Source organism: Neophocaena asiaeorientalis, unplaced genomic scaffold, assembly GCF_003031525.2.
Source record: "Neophocaena asiaeorientalis asiaeorientalis breed wild unplaced genomic scaffold, Neophocaena_asiaeorientalis_V1.1 scaffold239, whole genome shotgun sequence".
In the NCBI taxonomy this organism is placed as follows: domain Eukaryota; kingdom Metazoa; phylum Chordata; class Mammalia; order Artiodactyla; family Phocoenidae; genus Neophocaena; species Neophocaena asiaeorientalis.
Genome location: NW_020175103.1, coordinates 592,989 through 618,876, shown reverse-complemented (window position 1 = coordinate 618,876; position 25,888 = coordinate 592,989). Strand labels below are relative to the sequence as shown.

At 40.5% G+C, this 25,888-nt stretch overlaps 1 protein-coding gene across 1 annotated transcript; it reads left to right on the top strand.

Annotated features, from left to right (window-relative positions):
- Positions 1 to 369: 369 nt before the first annotated feature.
- LOC112412602 (zinc finger protein with KRAB and SCAN domains 4-like) lies at positions 370 to 12,013 on the top strand. The gene is made up of 6 exons (XM_024764339.1): positions 370 to 379; positions 2,185 to 2,504; positions 2,572 to 2,664; positions 10,087 to 10,210; positions 11,275 to 11,507; positions 11,561 to 12,013. Exons 1-6 carry the CDS (start codon positions 370 to 372, stop codon positions 12,011 to 12,013), a joined length of 1,233 nt encoding a protein of 410 aa, XP_024620107.1.
- The last annotated feature ends 13,875 nt before the right edge of the window (positions 12,014 to 25,888 follow it).

Sequence of the window (25,888 nt, the reverse complement as noted above, 5' to 3'; positions counted from 1 at the left end):
AGATACACAATTGCTGACGTGCTGATGGAGGGAGCCACCAGTAAAGGAATGCAGGCCGCCTCAAGAAGCTGAGACCAGTCCCACAGTGGCAGCCAGCAAGGAAAGGGAGACCTTGGTTCTACCAGGGACTTCAGTTCTACAATTGAAAGAAATTAAATTCTATAAAAGGTTTAAGACTCTTGTATTTTTAAAACACAGTCAGTAAATTTAGTGCCATTTATATTAACCAAAGATTTCCTATTTGATTTCCTCTGCTATCCTGGCTTCTGGCTGTGTTCCAAAGAGAACCAGTCTCTGTGTTGCTAGAGCTTTCACTCTAAAGGGGAAGACACTGAGTTATCAAATAAATGGAGGACCTATTAAGATAGGATGGTGAGAGGTGAGCCCTTAAGAACAAAAAGGAGTGAGCCCTGCAGAGTAGAGGTGGGGGACAGGGGGAGAACTGTTCAAAAGCCCTGAGGCAGAGCATGGTGTGGTCAAAACAATGAAAGGAGGCAGAGTGCCTACAGCCATGTGAGAGGAGAGTGGCAAAAATTAGGCTGGGGGCTTCCCTGGTGGCGCAGTGGTTGAGAGTCCGCCTGCCGATGTAGGGGACACGGGTTCGTGCCCCAGTCCGGGAAGATCCCACATGCCGCGGAGCGGCTGGGCCCGTGAGCCATGGCCGCTGAGCCTGCGCGTCCGGAGCCTGTGTTCCGCAACGGGAGAAGCCACAGCAGTGAGAGGCCCGCACACCGCAAAGAAAGAAAGAAAAAAAAAATTAGGCTGGTAAGACAAGGCAGATCATGCAGGGCACAGGAGTTTATTTTTTAATTCTAATTACACTGAAAAGCCACTGAAGGCTTTTACAAAGGTAAGTGACAAGACTGGGTTTACGTTTTAAGAAGCTCTGCTACTGTATGGTAGGCGAGCTGAGGGAATGAAGGTGGAGGCAAGAGAGTGGAAGCAGAAAAGGCAAAAGTTGAAAGCGTGGTGGTGGAGGCTATTGCACTGGATCCAAAAGACTGCCACTTAGGTATAATGTTAATGTATTCATCAAATTAATTTAACTTTGAAAAATACAACTGAAAGGCAAAACAGCTTAACTTTTGTTTGAAAAAAGTGCTACAGTCTTTGGACAGATATTTATGGAGCTGTGCTAAGAGCTGGGTATACACAGTAGTTTATAACTCATGGAGATAAAATTATAATAGAATGAAATAAAAGCCATAATCTCGAAGATGTGCATAAGGTACACTCCTGGAGAAAGTAGGACAACTCATCCTAAATTCAGTGCATTACCTGTAACCCGCAAAGGAATTCACTTCAAAAATATTTACTAAGTGCCTATTACGTGTCAGGCAGCAAATACATGATAAAAGAGTGATACAATTGCAGAATTTGATGTGTTCTCATCTCCCTAATTGAACTAAAAAAATTAAAACATGACGTGGTGTAAAGAGCGTTTTCCTTTCTTTCCCCGGCAGCGCCCCGCGGTTTGCGGGATCTTAGTTCCCTGACCAGGGATCGAACCCGCGATCCCTGCGATGGAAAGGCGGAGTGCTAAACACTGGACTGCCAGGGAATTCCCGAGCGTTTTTCTTATTAGCTTCAGCATATTAGCATATCAGCACAACGAAGAGATAATGAAAATCATAAACCACCTGTGTCGCAAAATAAATTCCAAAGGAAAACTGATCACAAAGGCAAGGAAAAGAGGAACAACTTAAATACCACAAGGAAATAGGCAAATCCGGAAATTAAGATACTCTACGGGACGATTCGCAAGTCCTTCAACCAGGCAATAGGATGGGAAGAAGGGAGGGGAAGGATAGGACTGTTTTAAATTAAGACACTTAACTACATGCTTCGAATGGTCTTTAATTGGATCCTAGTTGGTACAAACCAACTGCAAAAAACATTTGTAGGACAACGAGGGGAAATTTGAATATGAAGTAGGTGTCAGGTAATACTAGGGAATGCGCTTAGGTTTAGTTGGGTGTGTTGATACTGGGTTATGATTTATGTATGTAAAATGTCCTTAATTTTCAGAGATGCACATACGAAACTATTTAGAGGTGACAAGTCATGATGCTTGCAATTTATTTCGAAACATTTAAAGAAAAAATAGATCCGATAAATACTGTATAATGTTAACACTTGTTAAATAAAAGTGATGGGTATATAACGGAGTCGGGCTTTTGACAGAGAGCGAGACTCCCAGTCGGACGCTCCTCCTCCACCTCCCCACATCCGCTCAAGACCACAAAGCCCCGCCTGGGCAGGGGCGGGACCTCCTTCTACTCCACTGGGGCTTTAGCCCTGTGTCGAGGCGACGGCGAGAGGATGGCAAGGCCACGCCCGCGCAGACGTCCCCTCCCGGTCTACCCCAAGTCACCGACTTTAATCTTCCCGGGGCGGGAGGATCGGGACGAGGGGCCTGGGACTCACCTTCGGGGTCCCGGGAGCTTCGGATCCGTGGCGAGGGCAGCAGCGCCCGTAGAACCCACAAACCACAAAGGCCGGAAGTGCGTCATCGTTCTGAGCCCCGTTGCTGAAGCCGAGCAGCCCTTTCCGCTATCTTGTTCTCTCTAGGAGCTGCGGAGGTTGATGCACTTTATGACTGCCTCATTACAAGGCTCGGAACCAGAAATCCAGCCCGAGGCGGGGAAACTCAGCGAGATTTCTGTACGGAGTGGCTCCCGGCATCTGGGAATCAGATGGTCATAGCAATGCAAAATGTTAGGGCCGAAAGGGACTTCATAGTTCCTCTAGTCTGGTACTTACCGCCCATTGCTTCCTGAGGCGCTCTCCTAGCTCTGGTCCCTTTGACACCACAAAGGAGAGGTGGTAGTTGTGTTTGGGGGTTTTTGTTTGTTCATTTTTGACTCTCAACCTCTGTTTTCTAGAATCGCAGTCTAGAAGGAGACACGGGCACAGAAACAAGTAACTATATACAGCTGATTTGTATGTGAAATGAAATAAAAATGAAGTAAATGTTTGTAAATCGATTAGGATAGTCCCTGGACCATAGTAAATGCCGTGTAAGTATTTAGAAGATAAATGTATGTATTAGGCCAAAGAGGAAAACTAATGGAGCAGATCAGGAAACTGTAGGAGTTTGCCCTTGTATTTAATACAAGGGAAATAGAACAAGAGAAAGGAATTTCCGGAGATGGAATAAAAGAATAAAATCAGAAATGGGGTGAGATACTTTGGTCATCCAGAAAATTGGGCAAATCACGATGGCTGGAGAAGAGAATATACAGCAGGGGGCACCTGCAGTTACTGTTCCTGGATCTCTAACCAGAGAGTTTGGGCTAATATGATCAGATTTGTCCCTAGAAATGTTACCATGGCAGCAGTGTGGAGAGTAGACTGGAAGGATTTGAGATTACAGGCAGGTAGACCAGTTAGGAGACAACTGCAAGAATCCAGGGTAGATATAGTGAGGGCCTGAATCAAGGCAGTAGCCACAGTAGTGGAGAGAAGGGGATAGATAATATATGTTAAGAAGTTGAATTTATTTTTTTATCCATTCATTTAACAAATTCTCTTTGAATGCATTCTTTGTGCCAAGGGTTTCCTCTAAGGACTGGATATAATAATAATGAACACAGATCTTGACCCTCAAGAAGCTTAAAAGAGAAATATAGACAGTGCGAGATCTAATATATATAAAATTTGGGTGAAACATAGGTATGAAAATGGAGATTTGGAATGGAAAATCACATATTACAAATTTTAAAGTCTTAAAAGCATCACAAACATGAAAGTCAGAAAAATAATAAAATATTTTTATTAATTAACTGCCTGATGCATTTCTATAATAATTTTCTCCTAAATTGGTGTCTTTATATTCTTAGACTGTCTTTTAATGTTAATTTTGTAATTTAAATTTTTCTAAAAAGAATGAAAAGATAATGTAGCAAAATCTATCCTCTAGCATAACTTAACTACTGAAGCCCACGCGCCTAGAGCCTGTGCTCCACAACAAGAGAAGCCACCGCAATGAGAAGCCTGCACACCGCAACGAAGAGTAGCCCCCGCTCGCCACAACTAGAGAAAAGCCCGCATGCAGCAATGAAGAACCAACGCAGCCAAAACTTAATTTAAAAAAAACATTTTGTTATTTGGGTAAACCTCTATCAAGTTTCTTTCTTTTTTTTTTTTAAATGAAAGCTTTATTTATTTATGGCTGTGTTGGGTCTTCGTTTCTGTGCGAGGGCTTTCTCTAGTTGTGGCAAGCGGGAGCCTCTTTTCATCGCGGTTCGCGGGCCTCTCACTGTCGCGGCCTCTCGTGTTTCAGAGCACAAGCTCCAGACGCGCAGGCTCAGTAGTTGTGGCTTACGGGCCTAGTTGCTCCGTGGCGTTCTGGGATCTTCCCAGACCAGGGCTCGAACCCGTGTCCCCTGCATTGGCAGGCAGATTCTCAACCACTGCACCACCAGGGAAGCCCAAATTTCTTTCAATTTTGAGCTACAAGATTTTAGGATGTTTTAAGTTTTTTGAGGACTAATCTGAGAATCTCATATCGATGACACATTAACTAGATTGTTTTGATGTCCTCATTGTCAGTAGCAGACATAGTCAGTGTCAGTATTTTATGTCAAATGTGCAAGAAATTTAAATCTCTTTTCACTGTGTTCAGCGATACACTGTTCTTCATTAACTAGATTATTGAACAATCCAAGAGCCGATTTATTATTTTATTTAATATTTAGCTTTCCTCTTATTGAATTACTGTTTTCATGTAATCTGAAATTTGTTTTGTTATAACTTGCTTCTTTATATCAGAACAAAAATCTGTTTATTTCATTCAATATCTTTATTCCTTTTGTTTCTCACATTACATCCTTTTAATTTGAATTTTCTCTGTTCTTTAATAAATAATCTTTATTTCAAAATTTATCATTTGTTCCTTAAATCATATCAAAATGTCTTTCCAAATTGCAGATAAAATGACTTATTTCTAACCTCGATAGAGGTTTGGATTACACAGGGACATGCATTTATGAAAACTCAAAGAATGTACAATTAAAGTAATATATTTTATTACACATAATTTTACCTCAGAAGAAAAGAGCTATAAACAAATATTGAAATCTAGCTAATGACATGCACACTGAAGTATTATATTTAGGGGGAAGTATACTGCTTGATGTTTGCAATTTACTTTGATATATTAAGAAAATATAAACATATTAAGAAAAATGAATAGATACGGGAATAGAGATGTGGAAAAGCAAATATAGTAAGATGATAATTTTAGAATCTCAGTTGTGGACAAATATCATATGCACTGTAAAATTTTTCAAACTTTCTGAATGTTTGAAGGTGTTCACAATAGAATGTTAGGGGAAAGGAGCAAAGGTTCACAGCAAGTGAAGTAGAAATGCAGAACTGCTACTGCAAAAGGTGGAGGCAGGGATCAAACAGTTCAGAGAAGTGTGCACGCCAGACTGGACACAGCACGTAAAGCTAGAAAGCCCATAAGCTGACTACATTCTGTGGGGTTGATGAAGAATCCTCTAGTAACCAAACTGATAAGAATATGCTGATGAAAGATGTACCAGCATCACTGAGGTCTGTGGTGAGTGTCTGCTGGAGACCAGGGCTGACAGTAGGAATATTAGTTTTCTAGGCATGGTACCACAAACTAGGTGGCTTAACCTACAGAAACGTATTGTCTCACAGTTGTGGAGGTCCCAGATCAAGGTGCTAGCAGGGTTGGTTTCTTCTGGATTCTTCTGGTGAGGGAAGAATCTTCCAAGTATATCTCCTAGCTTGTGGTGGTTTGCTGGCAATCTTTGGCATTCCTTGGCTTGTTGATCTCTGCCTTCATCTTCTCCTGGTGTTCTTCCTGTGTGCTTGTCTCTGTGTCCAAATTTCCCTCTTTTACTCATACTGGATTAGGGGCCAAACGTACCCCAGTATGACTTCATCTTAACTAATTACATCTACAGTGACTCTATCTCCAAATAAGGTCACATACATTCAGGGCAATGATGAATGTCATGGCTAGTTTGTGGGGGCCTGGAAAGAAAAAGTCTGAAAAATCAAAAACGAGGTCTGAGGAAGAGGCATCTGGATGGACTTTTGAGAGTGAGCAGAAAGTCTGAAGATCATTGTACTACAAGTTAAAGCCCTTCATAGAACATACGTCATGGAAGAGGCAGCAAACAACTTTATGAGTTTGAGTTCTCCCATACACAGACACGGTATCTCCATGGTATATATCTCCATGGAAACATGTATGTTTCCATTCAAGTACTGTATTTCTTTGCTCCTGTAATTGCTGTCTTAAAAATTACATTTTTTAACTTGTGCTGATTGTATGTTTCCATTCAAGTACTGTATTTCTTTGCTCCTGTAATTGTCTTAAAAATTACATTTTTTAACTTGTGCTGGTGATGGGAAATGCAATTGTGAATATGAATTTTTAAAAATTCTACAAGCTTGCTAAACTCTTTTATTAATCATCATAATTTGAGTGTTCAATTATCTTGGACTTTCTCTTTAAACAATTCAGCATGTTCCTTATAAAAGTCATGCACTGTAAAAAAGAACAAGGAGTGTTGCTCATCATCCAGTTATACAAAGGGTTAAGTCACAACCCACTGCAGTTGCCCACAGAATGAAGATTCTGGGCTTTGGATAAAGGAGCCTCTGGATAGTTAAGATGCAAATCTAAGGAAGAATTTCAATGATCCCCCAGATTCTTGCATCTTCCTGTGCATAGAAAAGCACTAAAATCATTAACTTGAGACACTTATTCTTCGTGATTAGCAGTGATCTTTTACCAAAATGTATGTTGACTACTTGTATTTCCCGGGGCGGGGGGGGAATCATATATACTGGCTCCTCTACCTTCCCTACTACTGAGAGGCTGGTTCCCCAGGCCCTAGTCCTCAGGTCCCTAAATAAAACTTAACTCACACCTTTTACATTATGTGTTTTTCTCTCAGTCAACAATATTTATAATTAATGTTTTAATTAGGTAATACGATCAGCTCTAAAATTTACAATATATTTAAAATACTTAGAGTAACACTCTTCTTCTCACCCTTGTCCTCCTTTTCACTGAGTTTCTAACCATCGTTGACTGGAAAAAAAAATGCACAACATGAGAGTCATGAGTTAAGTTTTATTTGGGGCAAAATGGCCGGGAGACAGCATTTCAGATAGCTCCGAGAAACTGCTCCAAAGAGGTAGGGGGGGAAGGTCAATATATATGTGATTTTGGTGAAGAGGGAGTACATGCAATCAAGCACATACTTTTTGCAGAAGGTTGCTACTAGTCATGAGGAGCGACGTCACCATGAAGGATTTTAGTGCTTTTCTAGATATGAGGAGATGCAAGAATTGGGCTCGTAAAATCTTCTCCTGAAAATATTTAACTGTCTGAAGACTTGTTCTGCCAGTTTTCCTCAGAGTACAGAGTGCCTCATTCCTGATCTCTACCCTGAACTCCTTTCAGGGGGTGTTGAAGGTCATAATTTAATCCTTGTAGAGGTAGATGGCTAGTGCCAGTTTGTAGTTGACACCATTCACCTCTTACAGGCAACCACTATTATTATTTTTTTTATGTGTTTTTCCAGAGTTTCTTTCTGACTATACAATCAATGAAAAATTAGTCAGATGATCTAAGAAAGAAATGGGAAATTTTATTTGAGCCAAACTGAGAATTATAACCTGGGAACATCCTCTCAGAAAGCTCCAAGAACTGTTCTCCCATTATAGGTCAAAGCAGTCGTGTAAGTTTTTGAGACAGCGGGCTGTACATTAAATGACATATTATTGACAGTTTATACAATCTAGCCAGTAGTGGGTCATGAGTCATTGCAGTCCCTTACAAGATTAAGAAGGAATGCTATCCTTTAAGGAGTTGTCTTGGTGCTGGGAGAACGTTGCTCTATATGGTTGAGCAGCTTTTGTCGATGCATCATGCAGGTACACAACGCACAGTGGAGGGGAGAGAGGAGGCCAAAGGGCAGAGAAAATTTTTTATGTTAAAATTTTTCTTGTCTTGCCATAAAGTATGAATTTTATTTCACACTTCAATTCACAAATGTAGCAAACTATAGACAGAGACCTGCACCTTTCTTTCCTCCCTTTGTTACAACTGAAAAAGTCATTTACTAAAAGCCTCTTCAGTAGCCAGAGGGGAGGGGAGCTGTCGGGGCAGGGAGCTAGTAAAAGACTGAGTGTCTATCTGGGAGGTGGAGGTAGCTACAGAGGCCTGGTAGCGGTGGTTTGCCAGTTTGGACACGTGGTGAGTGTGGGGTGAGCGGGGTATGCCCGCTGGGCACCCACATCCCAGTGCAGGTTTAGGTCTCCTTTCCAGGCTCTCCTCTGGCACACCCCCCGTTCTTCTGTGTTACCTGTGTATGTAGAGAAGCCCCTCCCTCACCAGTCCCCTGCAGTCCCTGGAAGAGACCCTGGGAGAGGCTGTGTGGAACCGACCGAAGGGTGCTCTGCTGTGGTGTAGGGCTCCCCACCTAGGTCCCACTCCCGTATCTCTTGTCTAGGGCTGTTTCTGGGAGCCTGGGTCCGTGCCTCAGGGCATCTGAAGACAGGATTCTTGGGTTGCTTTCACAGACGAGCCTTGAAAATGGGAGTCGTTACATTTTTGCTCCGCCTGGAGACCAGGTCAGTACCAGGGTCTTTAAATTACTCTGTGGTACTGGACAAGAGCCTGGATTTTGGAGTCAGACTGCCTCGTTCAACTCCTGCCTCATTCCTGCCACTTATTTGCTGTGTGACTTTTGGCCAACATCTTAACCACTCTGTGCCTCATTTTACTGCTTTGTAAAATGGGGCTAATGATATCACCAGGAATCACATTAAACAAATTTGTGATAAAGTTATATATGCTTTTTTATTGGTGCATTAAATAATAAGACCTAGGGACAGGCCTAATAACTGGCAATTTCAAAGTTGCTCTAAGCACGAATGACTCTGACAATATTTGCCTGGTGGTAACCTAATGTGATGTGAAAACATCTGCAGCTTCTATTGCTGACAAAGTCCGGGATATGCTTATTCCATATTGTGGTTTTTGCTCCCATTTATAGTGGAAGGAAATGCTAAACTTCTCCTGGAGGCTAGTAAAAATTAAAATAGTTTTTTCCATCCAGGTTCATGCACCACTTGGAAAGGAACCCATGGATCACAGAAAATGGGTTGATTTTACCGGCATCTTCTTGCCTGTATTATGAGATTGTTTCCTCTTTGCATTATTTTGTGTCCTTGTGAATGTTCCTGCAGAGGATGTGTAGCCAGAGCCTTCTAACCAGTGACCAAAAGACCAAGGTTCTTCACTGGGATCTATTGCACCCTGTAACACTGAAAAGTGATTTCAGGTCTCTTAGCCTCAGGCTCTTCATTCCTTACAGAGGATGTGGGGAATTCTGAGTTGCACATGAGAAAGTAAAACTTGAAAACTGTAATTTAACTATAAATGTCTGGACAGAAGCCTGCATTTAACAGAGACACATGTGCAGGGTCCTGTGTTAGGTAATTTCACATAATGTGATCTTATTTGCTGGTCCCCGAAATCCTGTAAGCTAGAAAATATTATCCTCATTGTTTTCAGTAAGAAAAGATATTAGTATTCTAAGAACTTAGCACCAATTCTCAAAGAGTTTTCATAGAAGCACACATATATGTAATGAGGGAGCACAGAGTAATGGTTAAGAGCATGGGCTCTGGACTCACTCTCCCTGAGCTCCCATCCTAAGCCTTGCCACTTATTAGCTGGGTGACCTCGGGCAAACTTCCTAAACTCTCTGTCCCTCAGTTTCCCCACCAGTGAAATGGGTTAATAATAGTCCCAACCTTAAGGTGGTTGTTGTCTCTATTAAATGAGTTAATTGTTTTAGTGCTCTTGGAAACAGTGCCAGGCACATAGAAAGTGCTATAGAAGTGTTTGATAAATAAATGAAAATGAAAATAAATGAATAACTTCTAGGTCCCAGGTGGTAGCCAGGGGCAAGAATTGCTCTGCTGCAAGATGGCACTGTTGACACCATCCTGGGGTTCACAAAGCAGCCAGTTCCAGCTGATGAAGGCTCTACTCAAGCATGAATCTTTGGCCCCTTGTTTTAGGGGCCACTGAAAATGGAAGATGTGGCCCTGACTCTTTCCCCTGAATGGACACAGCTGGATTCAGCTCAGGTGAACTTCTACAGAGCTGAAAAGCAAGAGAACTGTGGCAGCCTGACCTCCCTGGGTAAGACTGATGGGCACTGATTTCTCATAAGGTTTCTTGACTGCCTTTGTGAATTAGAACCTACCAGGCTGTTAGAAGCCATCGAACCCCCCTACGTTTGGATCAGAATCACCATTTCTAAACTCTGCTACTGACCAGTTCCTTAACCCTTCTGATCTTGCCTTCTCCTCTGCCCTGTAGTAAGGTTAAGTGGGATGAAGCACTTACAACCTCTAGTACAGGTCCAGCTCATAGTAGACGCTCAGTAAATGCTTATTTCTTCCCCTTCCCTTCCTGTTGCTAGCCCTGATGGTAGAGGAGAGCTGAGGGGGTATCTTCAGGAAGTGGGCCATGGGACCATAGAGTGAGAGCTAGAAGGGACCCAGAGATGGACTGCAGAGGCTGGCCTTAGAGATGAGCATATGGTGCAGCGGTGCACAAGATCGCAGGGGTGGCACTCCAACTCAGATCTCCTAGTGTCGAAGGTTGGAGCCAGTTTTGTTTGGGGATCCTGCCACTACCTGGAATAATAGGAGAGATGGCTGCCCTTGTCATTGTTTGGTGATCAACTTTTGAGTCCCCACTTCCCCTGTTTCCTTAATAAATGCTTCAGAAGTTCTTTCAGTTGCCTTGCTTACTGTTGCCGTCTGTGCAACCCTTTTAGTATTTAATCCTAGGTGCACGAGCCTGCCTTACTGTCCTTAGAACTTAGAGCCACTGCATGTATCCCTAGCACAGTCCTCACAACCTTGCCAGTTTGTATCGTTCATCCGATGGACCCATTCCCATCCTTGTCTCCTTCCTCCCCAGTACTCTGTTCTCCCTCTTATTTTCATCCTTATTTTTGTACTTAACTCCTCATCCTTGCCATGTATAGACCTCTATAATTCTTGCCTCCCTGGAACTCATCACAAAGCTTTCCCCTGTGGCAGGGCATAATTGACAGTTGCTAGTCATTTGTTATTTCAGGTGGTGAGATATGGACTAAGATCAGGGACCTGCCTCCAGATGAGGACCATCCAGAACAGGAGGCTGGCAGACGCTTCACCTGGGTGAAAACACTGCCCAGATTTCTACATGTGCAGAAGCTGGTGCACAGGAGGGCAGGTTACAAAGAAAGCAGGAAAATGCCTCTGGGAGGAGGCGGCACTATTGCCATGAATGTGGGAAGACTTTTGCTCAGAGTTCAGGCCTGACTAAGCACAGGAGAATCCACACTGGGGAGAAACCCTATGAATGTGAGGAGTGTGGCAAAACCTTCTTCGGGAGCTCTGCCCTCGTCATTCATCAGAGAGTCCACACTGGGGAGAAACCATATGTGAGGAATGTGGCAAAGTCTTCAGTCACAGTTCAAACCTTATCAAACACCAGAGAACTCACACCGGGGAGAAGCCCTACGAGTGTAATGACTGCGGGAAAACCTTTAGCCAGAGCTGCAGCCTCCTTGAACATCGCAAGATCCACACTGGGGAGAAGCCATACCAGTGCAACGTGTGCGGCAAAGCCTTTAGGCGCAATTCACATCTCCTGAGACATCAGAGGATCCACGGCGATAAAAACGTTCAGAATCCTGACCGTAGAGAGACCTGGGAGAGTCAGGAGAGGATGGGAAGCCAGTGGGAAAATGTTGAGGCTCCCGTGTCTTATAAATGTAATGAGTGTGAGAGAAGTTTCACTAGGAATAGAAGCCTTATTGAGCACCAAAAAATCCACACTGGTGAGAAACCCTATCAGTGTGATACATGCGGAAAAGGCTTCACCCGAACTTCATACCTTATTCAACATCAGAGAAGCCACGCTGGGAAAAAAATTCTGTCTCCATGACCCATGTCTTATATGCCAGAGTTGGTGCTCACTCCTCGTTGAACTGAAGCCACCCTGGAGCCCTTGCTGACTAGAAAATTGTGAGCTGGGCTTTATTTACTCCCACACATCATCAGGTGTTTGTTAGAAAATAGAGACTGGCTGAGGTGAATTATCTTCTGCATTCTAGGTGATTGAAAAGTTTTTTTTGTTTGCTAGGAGGCTATGGGAGAGTTGTCTGGAAGAGGTCGGTCCTGAAATGGTTTGTTCTGACCTACTGAACTTAAAAGGGTTCCCAAACTGGCTAATTAATTACCCTCAGCCAGCACTTTATGATGAGTAGAAGGCTGTGATTTGGGGGCTGCTGTGCTGACTATTCATCTTGCTTATAATGAAACCTCCACGGTTTGTCAGATTCATGAACTCTTATACACCCATCCCCCCCCACACACACATACACTGTACCAGTGAGATTACCTTCACAGCTCTGAAAATCTGATGTCGTCTAGATTTCTGAAAAATTTGTCACCAAAACCATTTGTGCTTGTGCCTAATTTTGAGGTGCTAGTTTCTGAGTTAGTGGTAGCGCATGTCTTGTCAAGCACACAGGATGGGCAGAGTAGGGTTACGGTAGGGTTACTGCGACACATGGAATCCAAATTTCTTTACCAGCCTAGGAATTCTAATATGAATGCCTGGAACAGCTTCTTTATCATTAAATCAATGTGAATATATGTCAACCATCAAATTGCATTCTTTTATTAATGTTTCCCTGACACTAATTTTGCTACTTTTGAAGGAGAAAATTGTTCCTATGCAGGCAGTGTGAAAATCAGTTATCACGTCAGGATAAAATAATAGATTCTCTAAAGCTCAGCATCAAGGTTCTCACCTTTTGGTTCTCTTGGGCCTGACCAAGTGCTCTCTAAAGCTCCTGGCACTATCCTGCCCACAAACTTTCTCCCTCCCCCCAACTGTATCATATACTACATCAAGACTTATACTTACTAAGTTCAAACTTTCTCTGGGTCAGTGGATTCACATCAGATATTTACAAGTATCACTTATGGTTTCAAAACTCCATTTTTAGTGTTGACCATCTTGGTCTTCTTATATATTGAATCCCAAACAAGCTGTGTGGTACCTCTTCCTACATTATTCATGATGAGAACTTTAAGCATTAAGTTAACTCCTCAGGCTATCTACTTTTCTTTAAACACACTTTGTAAACCATCTTTTTTTTCTTCCTGATAGTCAAAATTGCAGTCTTACGAATTCAAGTGACAGAAGTTTTTTAGTCAGCATTATGAAAGAAGTATTTATTATGTATATTTCAAATGGAATTGCTTTTAAAAAAGTATTTCAGGATGATTACTTTCCTGCAAACTTTATTTGTTAGTGTATCACTTCTCTTTATTACAGAAATATGCTTTTGCTTTTGAATCTACTCACACTTCTCACTTGGCTTCTGGCACCAGTAATCTCTTCCCTATTTACAATATCATTCTAAGACTATTTACAATATCATTTACAAAATTTACAATATCATTCTAAGACTCAGGAATTCATATAGCAATGTTTTCTGGCCACTTTTCACAATTAATGGTTTCACCATTGTGATATATTCTCTCTTGCTTATCCAAAATCCTTTGTAGATCTAAGTCCCTGTTTTTATGCCAGTTTCCAAGCCTTGGTACTTCATAGTTTTCAGGCGACACAAATCTAACAAATCATAATGTAAATTATTTGCATTACAGTAGTAAACAATATAGTTATTTATTTGGTTTAAGCGAATCCTTAAACCAATAAAAATCTACTGTATGATTTCTGAACTTCCTGAACATACTCATATTAGTCTGGGTCCTTCAGACAAACAGAAGCTATAGGGTGTACATATAAAGAGATTTATTATAAGAAATTGACTCACATGATTATGGAGGTTGAGAAGTCCCAAGATCTGCAGTTGGCAAGCTGGAGACCCAGGGAAGCTGATGGCGTAGCTCCAGTCCAAAAGCCAGTAGGCTTGAGAACCAAGAAGAGCCAATGATGTTTCAGGTCAAGTCTGAAGGCAGGAAAAGACAAGTCTGAAGGCAGTTCAATGAAGTTAGGCAGGAGGAGTTCCCTCTTACTCCAGAGAGGATCAGCCTTTCTTGTTCTATTCAGGTCTTCACCTGATTGGATGAGGACCATCCACATTAGGGAGAGTGATCTGCTTTTCGAAGTCGACCAATTCAAATGTTAATCTCATCCCCAAACACCTTCACAGACACACCCAGAAAAATGTTTGACCAAATATCTGGGTATCCACCTCCTAGAGAAATGGAAATAAAAACAAAAATAAACAAATGGGACCTAATGAAACTTAAAAGCTTTTGCACAGTAAAGGAAACCATAAACAAGACCAAAAGACAACCCTCAGAATGGGAGAAAATATTTGCAAATGAAGCAACTGACAAAGGATTAATCTCCAAAATTTACAAGCAGCTCATGCAGCTCAAAATCAAAAAAACAAAAACCCAATCCAAAAATGGGCAGAAGACCTAAATAGACATTTCTCCAAAGAAGATATACAGATTGCCAACAAACACATGAAAGAATGCTCAACATCATTAATCATTAGAGAAATGCAAATCAAAACTACAATGAGATATCATCTCACACTGTTCAGAATGGCCATCATCAAAATTTCTACAAACAATAAACGCTGGAGAAGGCGTGGAGAAAAAGGAACCCTCATGGGGATGGGGAAGGGTAAGCTGGGATGAAGTGAGAGAGTGGCATGGACATATATACACTACCAAACGTAAAATATATAGCTAGTGGGAAGCAGCCGCATAGCACAGGGAGATCAGCTCGGTGCTTTGTGGCCACCTAGAGGGGTGGGATAGTGAGGGTGGGAGGAGGGAAGATGCAAGAGGGAAGAGATATGGGAACATATGTATATGCATAGCTGATTCACTTTGTTATAAAGCAGAAACTAACACACCATTGTAAAGCAATTATACTCCAATAAAAACATTACAGTAAAAGTTGTGATATTTTTCAATGAAAAAAATATCTGGGTATCCTGTGGCTCAGTCAAGTTGACACAAAATTAACCATCACAATACTGTAGTTTCAGGTACTAGCTAAGTATTACAACTCTTAACCATGCTCCCCCACTGTTGATCTCTAGTTCTTACAAGTGACAGTAGGAGCCTAGGAAATAATGTTTGTAGCCTCCTTACCCTGCTTACAGATCGGGATAAAGAAGGGCTGGTATGAGGCTGAGTGACAAGAGATAATGACTGGCTTACTACTGTATCCTCAGCACCTAGCAGAGTTCCTGATGAATGAATGATTCTGAAGATTGGTTGATTCTACTTGCTCTTTCACTGCAACATAAAATTCCCCCGGCACCTACTGCTTGAGACCAAAGTGTTCACATAGCTGTTTCCAGAAATAACAGTTTTTCTGTTGTAACTATACCACACTGGCTGAGATACAGGATATAAAAAGAGTCTCTGAGACTCAATAGCATATGCTACCTGCTGATGAATGTATAGGAGTTAAGTCCTTGAAGGTAGGATTGAATCCAGCTGCCTAATGCCTTAGGTATTAAAAGTTTGTTTCTTGAGGCTGAGTAGACGGCCACTTAAAAACGAAAGTCAGTGCAAATCTATGTTTACTGGTGTGGAGCTGATCCTCTGTGCCTCCTGATCTCTTCCCATCCTCAGTTACTTTAAGAAGAAAAGGGTCCCCAATGCTCTAGCCATCTCTGCAGGATGGACTCCACATTACTCCCTGAGCTCTCAGTCAAGCAGACAGACAATACTCTCCTGGTAGTTGGTGTTGTAACCCTTGAAGTGTCTGTATTACACTTCTTTCTCCACATTTTTTTTTAAAAAAGTGTCTAAATTCAACTGATGGAATTTAAGAAAATCTACAATGAAGAGAAAAAAGTTAAAGTAACCTTGGGAGTGAGGGTGACTGGGAGGTGATTATGGGGGCATGAAATGGTGAATGAAACAGTGCCTCCATTGTTGGGTACTCTTCAGTAAAATGTCTGTTCATGAGTTTTGCCTATAGCTAATTGAGTTGTTTGTTGTTTAACTGTTGCGATTAGGTGAGTTCTTTTTATATTCTAGATACAATTCCTCTGTCAGATATATGGTATAAAAATATTTCCCCCGTCTGTAGCTTGTCTTTTAATCCTCTTAATAGAGTCTGTCACAGATCAAAAGTTTTAAATCTTGATGAAGACAAAATTATTAATTTTTCCTTTAATGAATCATGCTTTTGATGTCAGTTCTCAGAATTTTTGCCTAACTCTAGGTCCTGATGATTGCCTCTTATGTTTTCTTTGAAGTTTTAAGTTATGTCTTATGTTTTAGCCCCATGATTTGTTTTCAGCTGATTTTTGTATAAGGTGTGTGGTTTAGGCTGAGTTGTTTTTTTTTTTGTTTTTTGCCTATCAGAGTAATCTTAGCAACATGAAAAGAGTTGAAGAGTGGCATGGACTTATATATACTACCAAATGTAAAATAGATAGCTAGTGGAAAACAGCCACATAGCACAGGGAGATCAGATAGGTGCTTTGTGACCACCTAGAGGGGTGGGACCTAGTGGGGGTGGTATAGGGAGTGTGGGAGGGAGATGCAAGAGGGAGGAGATATGGGGATATATGTATATGTATAGCTCATTCACTTTGTTATAAAGCAGAAACTAACACACCATTGTAAAGCAATTATACTCCAATAAAGATGTTAAAAAAAAAGAGTTGGAAAATATAACCCATCTATTTTCTGGAAGAAATTGTGTAAAATTGTTGATAATCCTGCCTCTATTGTTTGGTAGAATTCTCCAGTGAAGCCCTCTAGACCTGAAGATCGGGAACTTTAAAATTATGAATTCAACTTCTTTAATGGCTAAAGGACTATTCAGATTATCTATTTCATCTTGGTTGGATTTTGGTTGCTTGCACTTTTTGAAGAATTGGTCCATTTCTTCTAAGTAGTCAAAGTTATGATTATAAGTGCAAAATTGTTCATTGTCTGTGCTTACAAAGCTTTTAATAAATGCAGGATCTGTAGTAATATCCCCAATTCATTCCTGTTACTAGTGATTTGTATCTTTTCTCTTTTCATCTTGTCGGTTTTACTAAAGGTTTATGTTTTATTGGAAAAATTTTTGAAGAAACAGCTTTGTTTCATTAACTTTTTTCTATTGTTTTCCTATTTTCAATCTCATTGATTTCTGCTATCATCTTTATTATTTTCTTCTTTCTGATGTCTTGGGTTTATTTTGCTCTTGATCTTTAGTTTCTTGAGGCAGAAACTTCAATTATTGATTTCAGACTATTCCACTTTTCTAATATAAGCATTTAGTGCTAAAATTTTCCCCGTCAGCATTTCTTTAGCTGTGTCTCACATACTGTGATGGTTGTATTTATTTTCCTTCAATCTATGTATTAAAAAAAAATTCCTTTGAGACTTCCTCCTAACCTGGGCATTATTTAGAAATGCTTTCCTTAGTTTCCAAATATTTGGAGATTTTTCTGTTTAGTTTGGTTTCATTGTGGTCAGAGAATATACTCTGTATGATTTCAATTACATAAACAGCATTTTCTGCCACTGCTAGCCATATGGTTATTTCCTATGTATCCTATGATATACTTTTTTTTTTTTTTAATTTAGCGATCCTTTCTTTCCTGTAGCCCTAGAAGACTCTCTTTGCCAGCAAACTGGCACTTCCCTCCTTCTGGATGCACTTCTGGGTCCATTGTAGGATTGTAGGAAGGCCTCCAAACTCCGTTGCTCTTGAGAAGTTTGAAGAACCCTAGGCCACACAGACTGAACGGACCTCTTCTCTAAGCTGGACTTCCCTTTCCTTGCTGAAGGAGACACTCTGTACCCCCTATCTGGCAATGTCCAGTATTGATTGTTATGGCCATGGACTCAATTCCCTTTATCTGTAAAATTCTGACACTTCATATATGGTTGGTTGCTGACATTACCGGACTTTTACATCTACAGCATCTAGGGACAGGTAATTTGTATTTGTTAAATAAGGTACTGCTTTACCCCTATTGGCCTGACATTCAACTGTCGTACCTTTGACTGATTAAAAAATGGGCAGAAGAGCTGTGTAGCCATTTTTCCAAAGAAAACATAATATAAATGGCCAATAGGTACATGAAAAGATGCTCAACATCACTAATTATTAGGGAAATGCAAATCAAAACCACAGCGAGCTATCACCTCATGCCTGTTAGGATGGCTATAATTTTTTAAATAAATTTATTTATCTATTTTTGGCTGCATTAGGTCTTCATTGCTGCACGCAGGCTTTCTTTAGTTGCGTCGAGCAGGGGCTACTCTTCGCTGTGGCGTGCAGGCTTCTCATTGCAGTGCTTCTCTTGTTGCGGAGCACGGGCTCCAGTAGTTGTGGCACGCGGGCTCTAGAGTGCAGGCTCAGTAGTTGTGGCGCAAGGGCTTAGCTGCCCTGCGGCACGTGGGATCTTCCCGGACCAGGGCTCAAACCCGTCCCGTGCATTGGCAGTCGGATTCTTAACCACTGCACCACTAGGGAAGCCCCAGGATGGCTATTATTAAAAAGACAAGAAATAACAAGTGTTGGCAAGGATGTGGAGAAAAGGGAGCCCTTGTGCTCTGTCGGTGGGAATGTAAATTGGTGCAGCCCCTATGGAAGACAGTATGAAGACTCCTCAAAATATTAACAGAACCACCATATGATCCAGCTATCCCACTTCTGGTTATTTACCCAAAGAATACAAAAACACTAATTTGAAAAGATATATGCACCCCTACGTTCATTGTAGCATTTATTTACAGTAGTCAAGATATGGAAACAACCTAAGAGCTCAACAGATGAATGGATAAGGAAGATGTGGTATATATCTACATGATAGACTACAACTCAGCTATTAAAAAAGTTGAAATCTTGTTATTTGTAATATGCTAAGTGAAATACCAGATTGAAAAAGACAAATATCATATGATTTCACTCATTTGTGAAATATAAAAAACGAAGAAACCCCCAAAACACAAAATAAATGAACAAACCAAACCAAACAAAATCAAACATGTAAATATGGAGAACAGAATAGTGGTTACCAGAGGGGAAGGGGCTGACAAGAGGGTGAAATGGGTAAAGGGGATCAACAATATGGTGACGGATGGAAACTAAATTTTTGGTGGTGAGCATGCTGTAGGGTATACAGAAGTAGAAATATAATGTTGTAATCATGAAACATACAATGTTATAAACCAATGTTACCTTAACCAAAAAAAACCAAAACCTGTCATGTTCAATCATATACTTGTGCAGTTTACTGTGTATCAATTTCCCTCAATAAAACTGTTTAAAAAGTCATAACAGATTATACTGCAGATTTTAGGCAAATAACTTGAAAGTCTAGACAAAATGGAGAGTTTTATAAACAAATAATAGATTATCAAAATTGACCCCCATTATAAATAGCCTAAATAGACCATTTTTGTAAGAGAAATAGAAAAACGTTACCATGGAACTATCCCACAAAAAAGTACCCAGCCCAGATGGTTTCACGTCAGAATTCAACTTTCAAAACCCAGATAATTTCAATGCTTTACAAATTGTTCTAGAACATTAAAAAATAAAAACTTAGCCCTTTTTATGATGCAAGTAAAATCAAAACCTGAAACTGAAAAATACAGAAAATTACAGACCAGTTTTACATAAATATTGAATAAAAATGTACTAAATATTAGCAAGTAGAACCCATAAACACATTAAGAAAACACCATGCCTAAGTGAAATTTATTCCAGGAATGCAAGATTGGCTCAGTGTCAGGAAAGCCTGTCATGTAATACAAGAAAATAATAAAATTAAGGGAAAAAAATAATGTCGTTTCTATGGATGCTGAAAAATCCTTTTATAGAACAGAATCCATCTTTTAAAATAGTGACCGTAATGCCTATTCAGAAAATTTAGGCATATACAGCAGATATAAACTCCTAATTGTGAAATAATCATTGCAAAGTTTTGAAATCTGTGGTTCCTATATTTAGTGACCTACTATAAAATCCATAAGCCTCATTTTCATAGAGATTGGGCTACACTGCCAATTTGCTGAAGAAGAGCTTCTAAAGTATTCTTTCCTCTTTTAGCCTGTAGGTTTTAGAACTGAAAAGAATAATAAACAAATTACTTAAAGTATTAGCCTTCAGGATATTATGTGTTATCTATAAGGGAAAATACCTCTATTATTATCTGTCAATAAGCTATATGTGAAATATCTTTTTTTTAATAAATTTATTTATTTTATTATTTATTTATCTTGGCTGCGTTGGGTCTTTTGTTGCTGTGCACGGGCTTTCTCTAGTTGTGGTGAGCGGAGGCTACTCTTCGTTGCAGTGCACGGGCTTCTCATTGCGATGGCTTCTCTTGTTGCGGAGCACAGGCTCTAGGCACACGGGCTCTAGAGCACAGGCTCAGTAGTTGTGGTGCACAGGCTTATCTGCTCCTCAGCATGTGGGATCATCCCGGACCAGGGCTCGAACTCATGTCCCCTGCATTGGCAGGTGGATTCTTAACCACTGCGCCACCAGGGAAGCCCTCTTTTTCTATCTTTAAAAAAACAAAAACAAAAACAAAAAAACCAAATCTGGGAAATATATACTCTGTGAATGACACCTATATGGCCTTCTGTTGGGAGAACACAGAGGCAGTGCCAAATTTAGGAAAGCAGCCAACGTCCAACAATTCAGTGATGTGGTTCCTTTCATTATGTTTACTGAAACTTTAATAATGTCATTTTTGTGCCCTGATGTACTCATACAAGCCTATTTAGCCCATAAAAATAATATATATATGTGTATATGTATATATAGTTGCAATAAACAGTAAACAATATTGTTTACACTTGAATGAATTTAAGATATGAGATTAGAGTGGGCATGGGAAAATAACATGTCCCCAGTAAAGAGATAATCATCTCAGAGCTAGTGTCACAAGTCCAGGGATACAGGTAAACAACTTAATTTCAAAAGTCCTGGTTGCTTATGTTTACAGACTCCTTTGAGAAGCGAAAAGAACTTCTGACTTTTCCTTTTCTTGCCCATTTACATTAATTATATTAATTTTCCAATATCATGGAGACTATTGTTGAGGCTTGATGTATGTCCATACAACTTCCCACAATATTCTCATTTAAAAGAGCCTCCCTAATATGGACTCACTGCTGTTTACTAAGGCCCAACCTCTATCTGAAGATTTTTCCATACTCATCACACTGTCAGTTTTTCTTTAGTGTGATTTCTCCAATGCTGAATAATGCTGGTGATCCCGTGGAAAACATTTCCACGTTCATCAGGTTTGTAAGATCTATCTCCTATGTGGATTCTCTAGTGCAGTCAGTCCTGACTTCTGGGTGAAGGCCTTCCTTCCTACTCCCTTCACATATGGTTCTATAAGGTTTCCACGCTGAATAAAGGCATCCTTACAGTCATCACATTTTATGCAGTCTCTTGCTCGTGTGGATTTTCTGACATTAAATAAGGCTGCTTTGGCTGATGTCAAATACAACTTTCCCACATTCCTTATACTGATAGCATTTCCCCCTGTGATGGATTTCCTAGTGGGAAAGGAGGGACCCACTGTAAACAAAAGCTTTTCCAAAAGTGTTGCTCTCAGAGACATTCTCTTTGGTATGTACTTCCTAATGCTGAATAATGACTCATCAGTAACTAAAGCTTTTACTAACTTACTGCATTGATGCTGTAATTCTACAGATTCCCCCCACATGATTTAGCATCTTCAGAAATTTTTTTGTGTTGGAGACAAGTCCTTATTTTCATTCTCAGTAACACCATCTAAAAAAAATGCACAGACAATTCAAATGTCAGTTGTCTCTTCTGCTGAGATCATGAGACTTATGATGAGAAACAGCGATAAAAATAAAACCCAGTTTTATCTAAATTGCATGCCTTTTCAGTATCCCTAAACTACCAATTCAATTTTGAAAAGCACGTGAGAAGGCATGTGAAGTTCCAGTTTGAGAAGAGACAGCTGGACCGTCAGAAAGAGACTGGAAGAGCATACAGAATTTTCTCACAAAATGTGACAAAGAATCAGAAAGGTATAATCAAAAAAGTTAAGAAGAGATCAGTTTGAATCTGGAGGTGAAAAAAAGGGAATATCATAAAACCAAGAGAAATTTTAATTTGCTAAAGGGTAGTTAAAAGCATCATTTACACCAAATGAATGTACCTAGGCCACTAGTATAGACAAAATGCTCCATAAATGTTTGTTAAATGGATCAACAAACAATGGCATATAATAAAAGTTAACTTGAAACAACAGGCAGATCAGTTTCGAAATGCATACTATCTTGATGTGGGGAAATCAGTAAACTGGAAAAATAACAGTGGGGAAAATAATTTTTTCAGTTAATATGCAGGATTAAAAGATAAGAAAAACATTTTGAAGCTAAAGGAGTTGAATAAGTCAAAACAATAACAAAACAAAACACAGACACCTCCCAAATATTACCCAGAGTTTCTACCTAAAGAATTGGGCAAAGAGACCGGTAGGGGCAAGGTTTCCAGGGAAAGGACACTAACAAGAGTTCTAAAAACCTTCTTTTCAAGGATGTCTTGTTTCTCTGCAGACATTCTTTCTCATCTGCTTTCCATTTCATAAGGCAATAATGTGAGAGTTAAACTAAGATAGGGTCTTAATAGACTGGACCTGACACCTCTTGATTCCAGGGTACTATCTTGCCATAAGCATACCTTGTTCTATCCTTGTTCTATCTGGGCCCTAAAAGCAACGGGATGAAGATGGTCTTGGAAAATTGAATTTGAAGCTGTCCTTCAGTAAAAACATCCAAATAACAAAAAAAACCCAATATAGGCAGAGAAGGTTCCAGAGGTGTACATGAATACCTGGCGGAATTAAAGCCCATGAAGGAGATACTGGGTTATGGCTCCAGAGACATCTGGTGGATCCTAAAGTTGTTTTGCTGCTTTCTGTTCTATTCCTGAAGCCTTTCACTAGTCAAGCCATAAATGATCCTCCCAACCCTTCCCACCTGATGGCTTGTCCTTCAAGCTGTCTCTTCAACCTCTCTAGCATAACTGATGCCTCTTCTCTACGTTCTGAATGATATTATCCTCCTTAGGTCTGCAGCTCTACAGGCAGAGGTCAGGACCTGCTTCAGCGCCTGCTCCTTGGTCTGTATTTCTGGTCTCAATATCTGTGGGGAGAGCTCCCCGAGTCTTCTGACAGCCCTGTGAGGTCCAAATATCTCTTTCCTGGTAGCAACAACTTAAAGTTGGAAGAAAGATTTTGTTTTGCCAGTCTGATTCTTGGTCCCAGGCACAGCCCTCTCCCTCTACCATCAGTCACTATTAGAGATCTTTCCTGCAAGAAGACTGCCATTCTGGAATAAGCGAGCTCAGGAGAAGATTCACTCCAGCTTGGGGTTCACACTGATTTTTCAGAAGTATATCCTTGTAGCTAGTCTTCTTCCTGAGGCATAGAACAACACTGTTAACAGAAACTCTAAATTTTATTTAGCTCTTACCCAAGAACTCACTTACCTGACAACGCACTGAAATAAAAAAGGAACTCTGTCAGAAAGCTAAAAAAATTAGAAGACAGAGTGGGAGTGACTGCAAATTATTAGTAAACACTATCTGCTATAATCTCTTACTTCCTAGTTTAAGTTAATAAAGCTTGAGAGAAAGACCATGACCCTCCTCCCTTTGGTTCTCCCCTTCTAAGAATCCCAAATGGTAAAGAACATTAAAGATCAGAAAATAATGGCTAATATTTATTGAAAATTGACTGTGAATTTACTCATCTAAGCAGATTTTATCATTCCACTGACAGATCAATGATACTGAAGCACAGAGGGATTAAGTAATTTGCTAAAAGTCAAACAAGTGGATTCTATGTCTTTCCTTGTGTTCCGACTTATTCTAGGGAGTCATGAGTGGGATCATCTCAAAGGAACCCAACTTTCCTTTTACCAAATTGGGATTCCAGACCTTCCTTTTTCTCAACAGCCTCAATAACCTAAGACAACTCAGGACTTGGAAGCCATCTTTAACTTTCGCCTGCAACTCAATTCGTCCGACTGAACTTCACCGGAGTCCCTAAAGGGCCGAATCACACACTGAGTCGAAGCCGGAGTCCACGAACCCTCTATCACCACCACTTACGACCCAAAAGCCAAAAGAACTCGCAGTTCTAGGCCTGCGGCTGTCAACAATGCCTCACCCTCAGGTCTCCTCTAGGAATCTGGAGGTTCTCTCCTCTCTGTGGTTGCCTGGCAGCATCCCCGCCCCTGCTGAGTAGCGCAGGCTCGGGCAGCTAGGTCAGGTAACTCCAAGGGCCTGTGCTCTGAGGCTGGGGCACGGCGTACTTGACAAGAGCAACTCAGACAAAAAGGGAAACTCCTCAGCTGCTAATTATCTTTAACAGGGGTGGAGACAAAAGATAGGAAAATCTTTCCTTGCCAGTTTAGGCGATGTTTATCTCCTGCCAGCCACTGTTCATTAGTTCCCAAGGTAAGAAAGTAAAAGTAGACCTGAGCCGGAGCTTTAATCCCAGCGGCAACAACGCAGCAGTCCTGGGAAAAATGCAGCGTAGTTACAGGTAATTTCTGGCCTGGGGCTGGAGCATCTAGAGGCAACGCATTTGAGAGAGCTCACTGAGAGAGCCCACGGCAATAGAACAATAGCAAACGGCTATAATGCACTTAGGTGCTAACCACTGTTCTAAGCACTTTATATAAACCCCCCATTTATCCGTATAATAATTATCCTCCGTAGGTCTGCAGCTCCCCAGGCAGAAGTAGGTACTATTATCGATACTTTACATTATGAGGAAATGAGATTAAGTCGCTTGCTCAAAGTCATTGAGCTAGAGTTTGGCTACAGCAAGCTGAAGAGTTCCTAAATTTCCTCCTCCTTTATCAGGGATGAAATGGTGATATACCTACTCTTAAATATTTCACTTAAGTAGGCTGAGCTGAGGCGCTAGATCAAAAAGTAAAATACGCATATCAAGCTTAGACAGGAATAATGACGATCTGCATAAATCAGAGGTGACAAATGGCCTCCTCTTAGGAATCCTCGGGACACCCAGGACCAGGCCATTTGGGCTTAAGAAGATGACTGGTAAAGCAAACATATATCCCCCAAAGATCACCTTGAACTGTGATGGGTGAAAACTCTGGGAGCGTTGACTGATGGGTTTTCAGACCTGGAAAAGGTCTTTCGTAAGTGTGGGAAAAGAATCAACTGTTTACAAGAAATCAAGGATTAAAGGCTGGCTCTCAATAATGATCTCACAATGTGGGCTAGGGAGCTAAGCAACTGAGAAGTTTCAGACGCTTATCGTGGTTGGCTTCGTCAAAATCAAATTATATGTATATGAAAGTATATGTATAAAGTGAAAATTAAAAACATATTTTATATAAAATATATCCATACCTACTTTTTATATACAAATACTATATATAAGAAATAAGGTGCAAAAAAAAAAAGAAAGAAGGTGCAAGAACTCCTTACCAGTTATACCCAGAAACATCGGAAGGAGAGAGGACCCAAAGAAATTCTAATAAAATGATGAACTGCTGGAGGGGCTTTAAAATGTAAAATTTTCAGTGTGAAAGGTTGAAAGTTGAGAAAGTTCAATTAAAGTTATCAAAATGATTATCCCTATATTAAACAAACACTTGTTGCTCAAATAAATTCTGTGCTTGTGGAGTCAGGAAGGGCATCTGAAAGAACTATTTTATATAATATATACTTATCTATGTTTTTTTTAATCCAAGAAGTGGTACTAGCTACAAATATAAAAACTTTTAAAAACCCTCATCAAAGGTATATCCTTAGTGAGTT

Coding starts and splice junctions, on each gene's coding strand:
- LOC112412602 (XM_024764339.1), top strand. Junction 2,665..10,086: donor GGAAACTCAGCGAGATTTCT/GTACGGAGTGGC, acceptor CCCTTGTTTTAG/GGGCCACTGAAAATGGAAGA. Junction 10,211..11,274: donor TGGCAGCCTGACCTCCCTGG/GTAAGACTGATG, acceptor CTACATGTGCAG/AAGCTGGTGCACAGGAGGGC.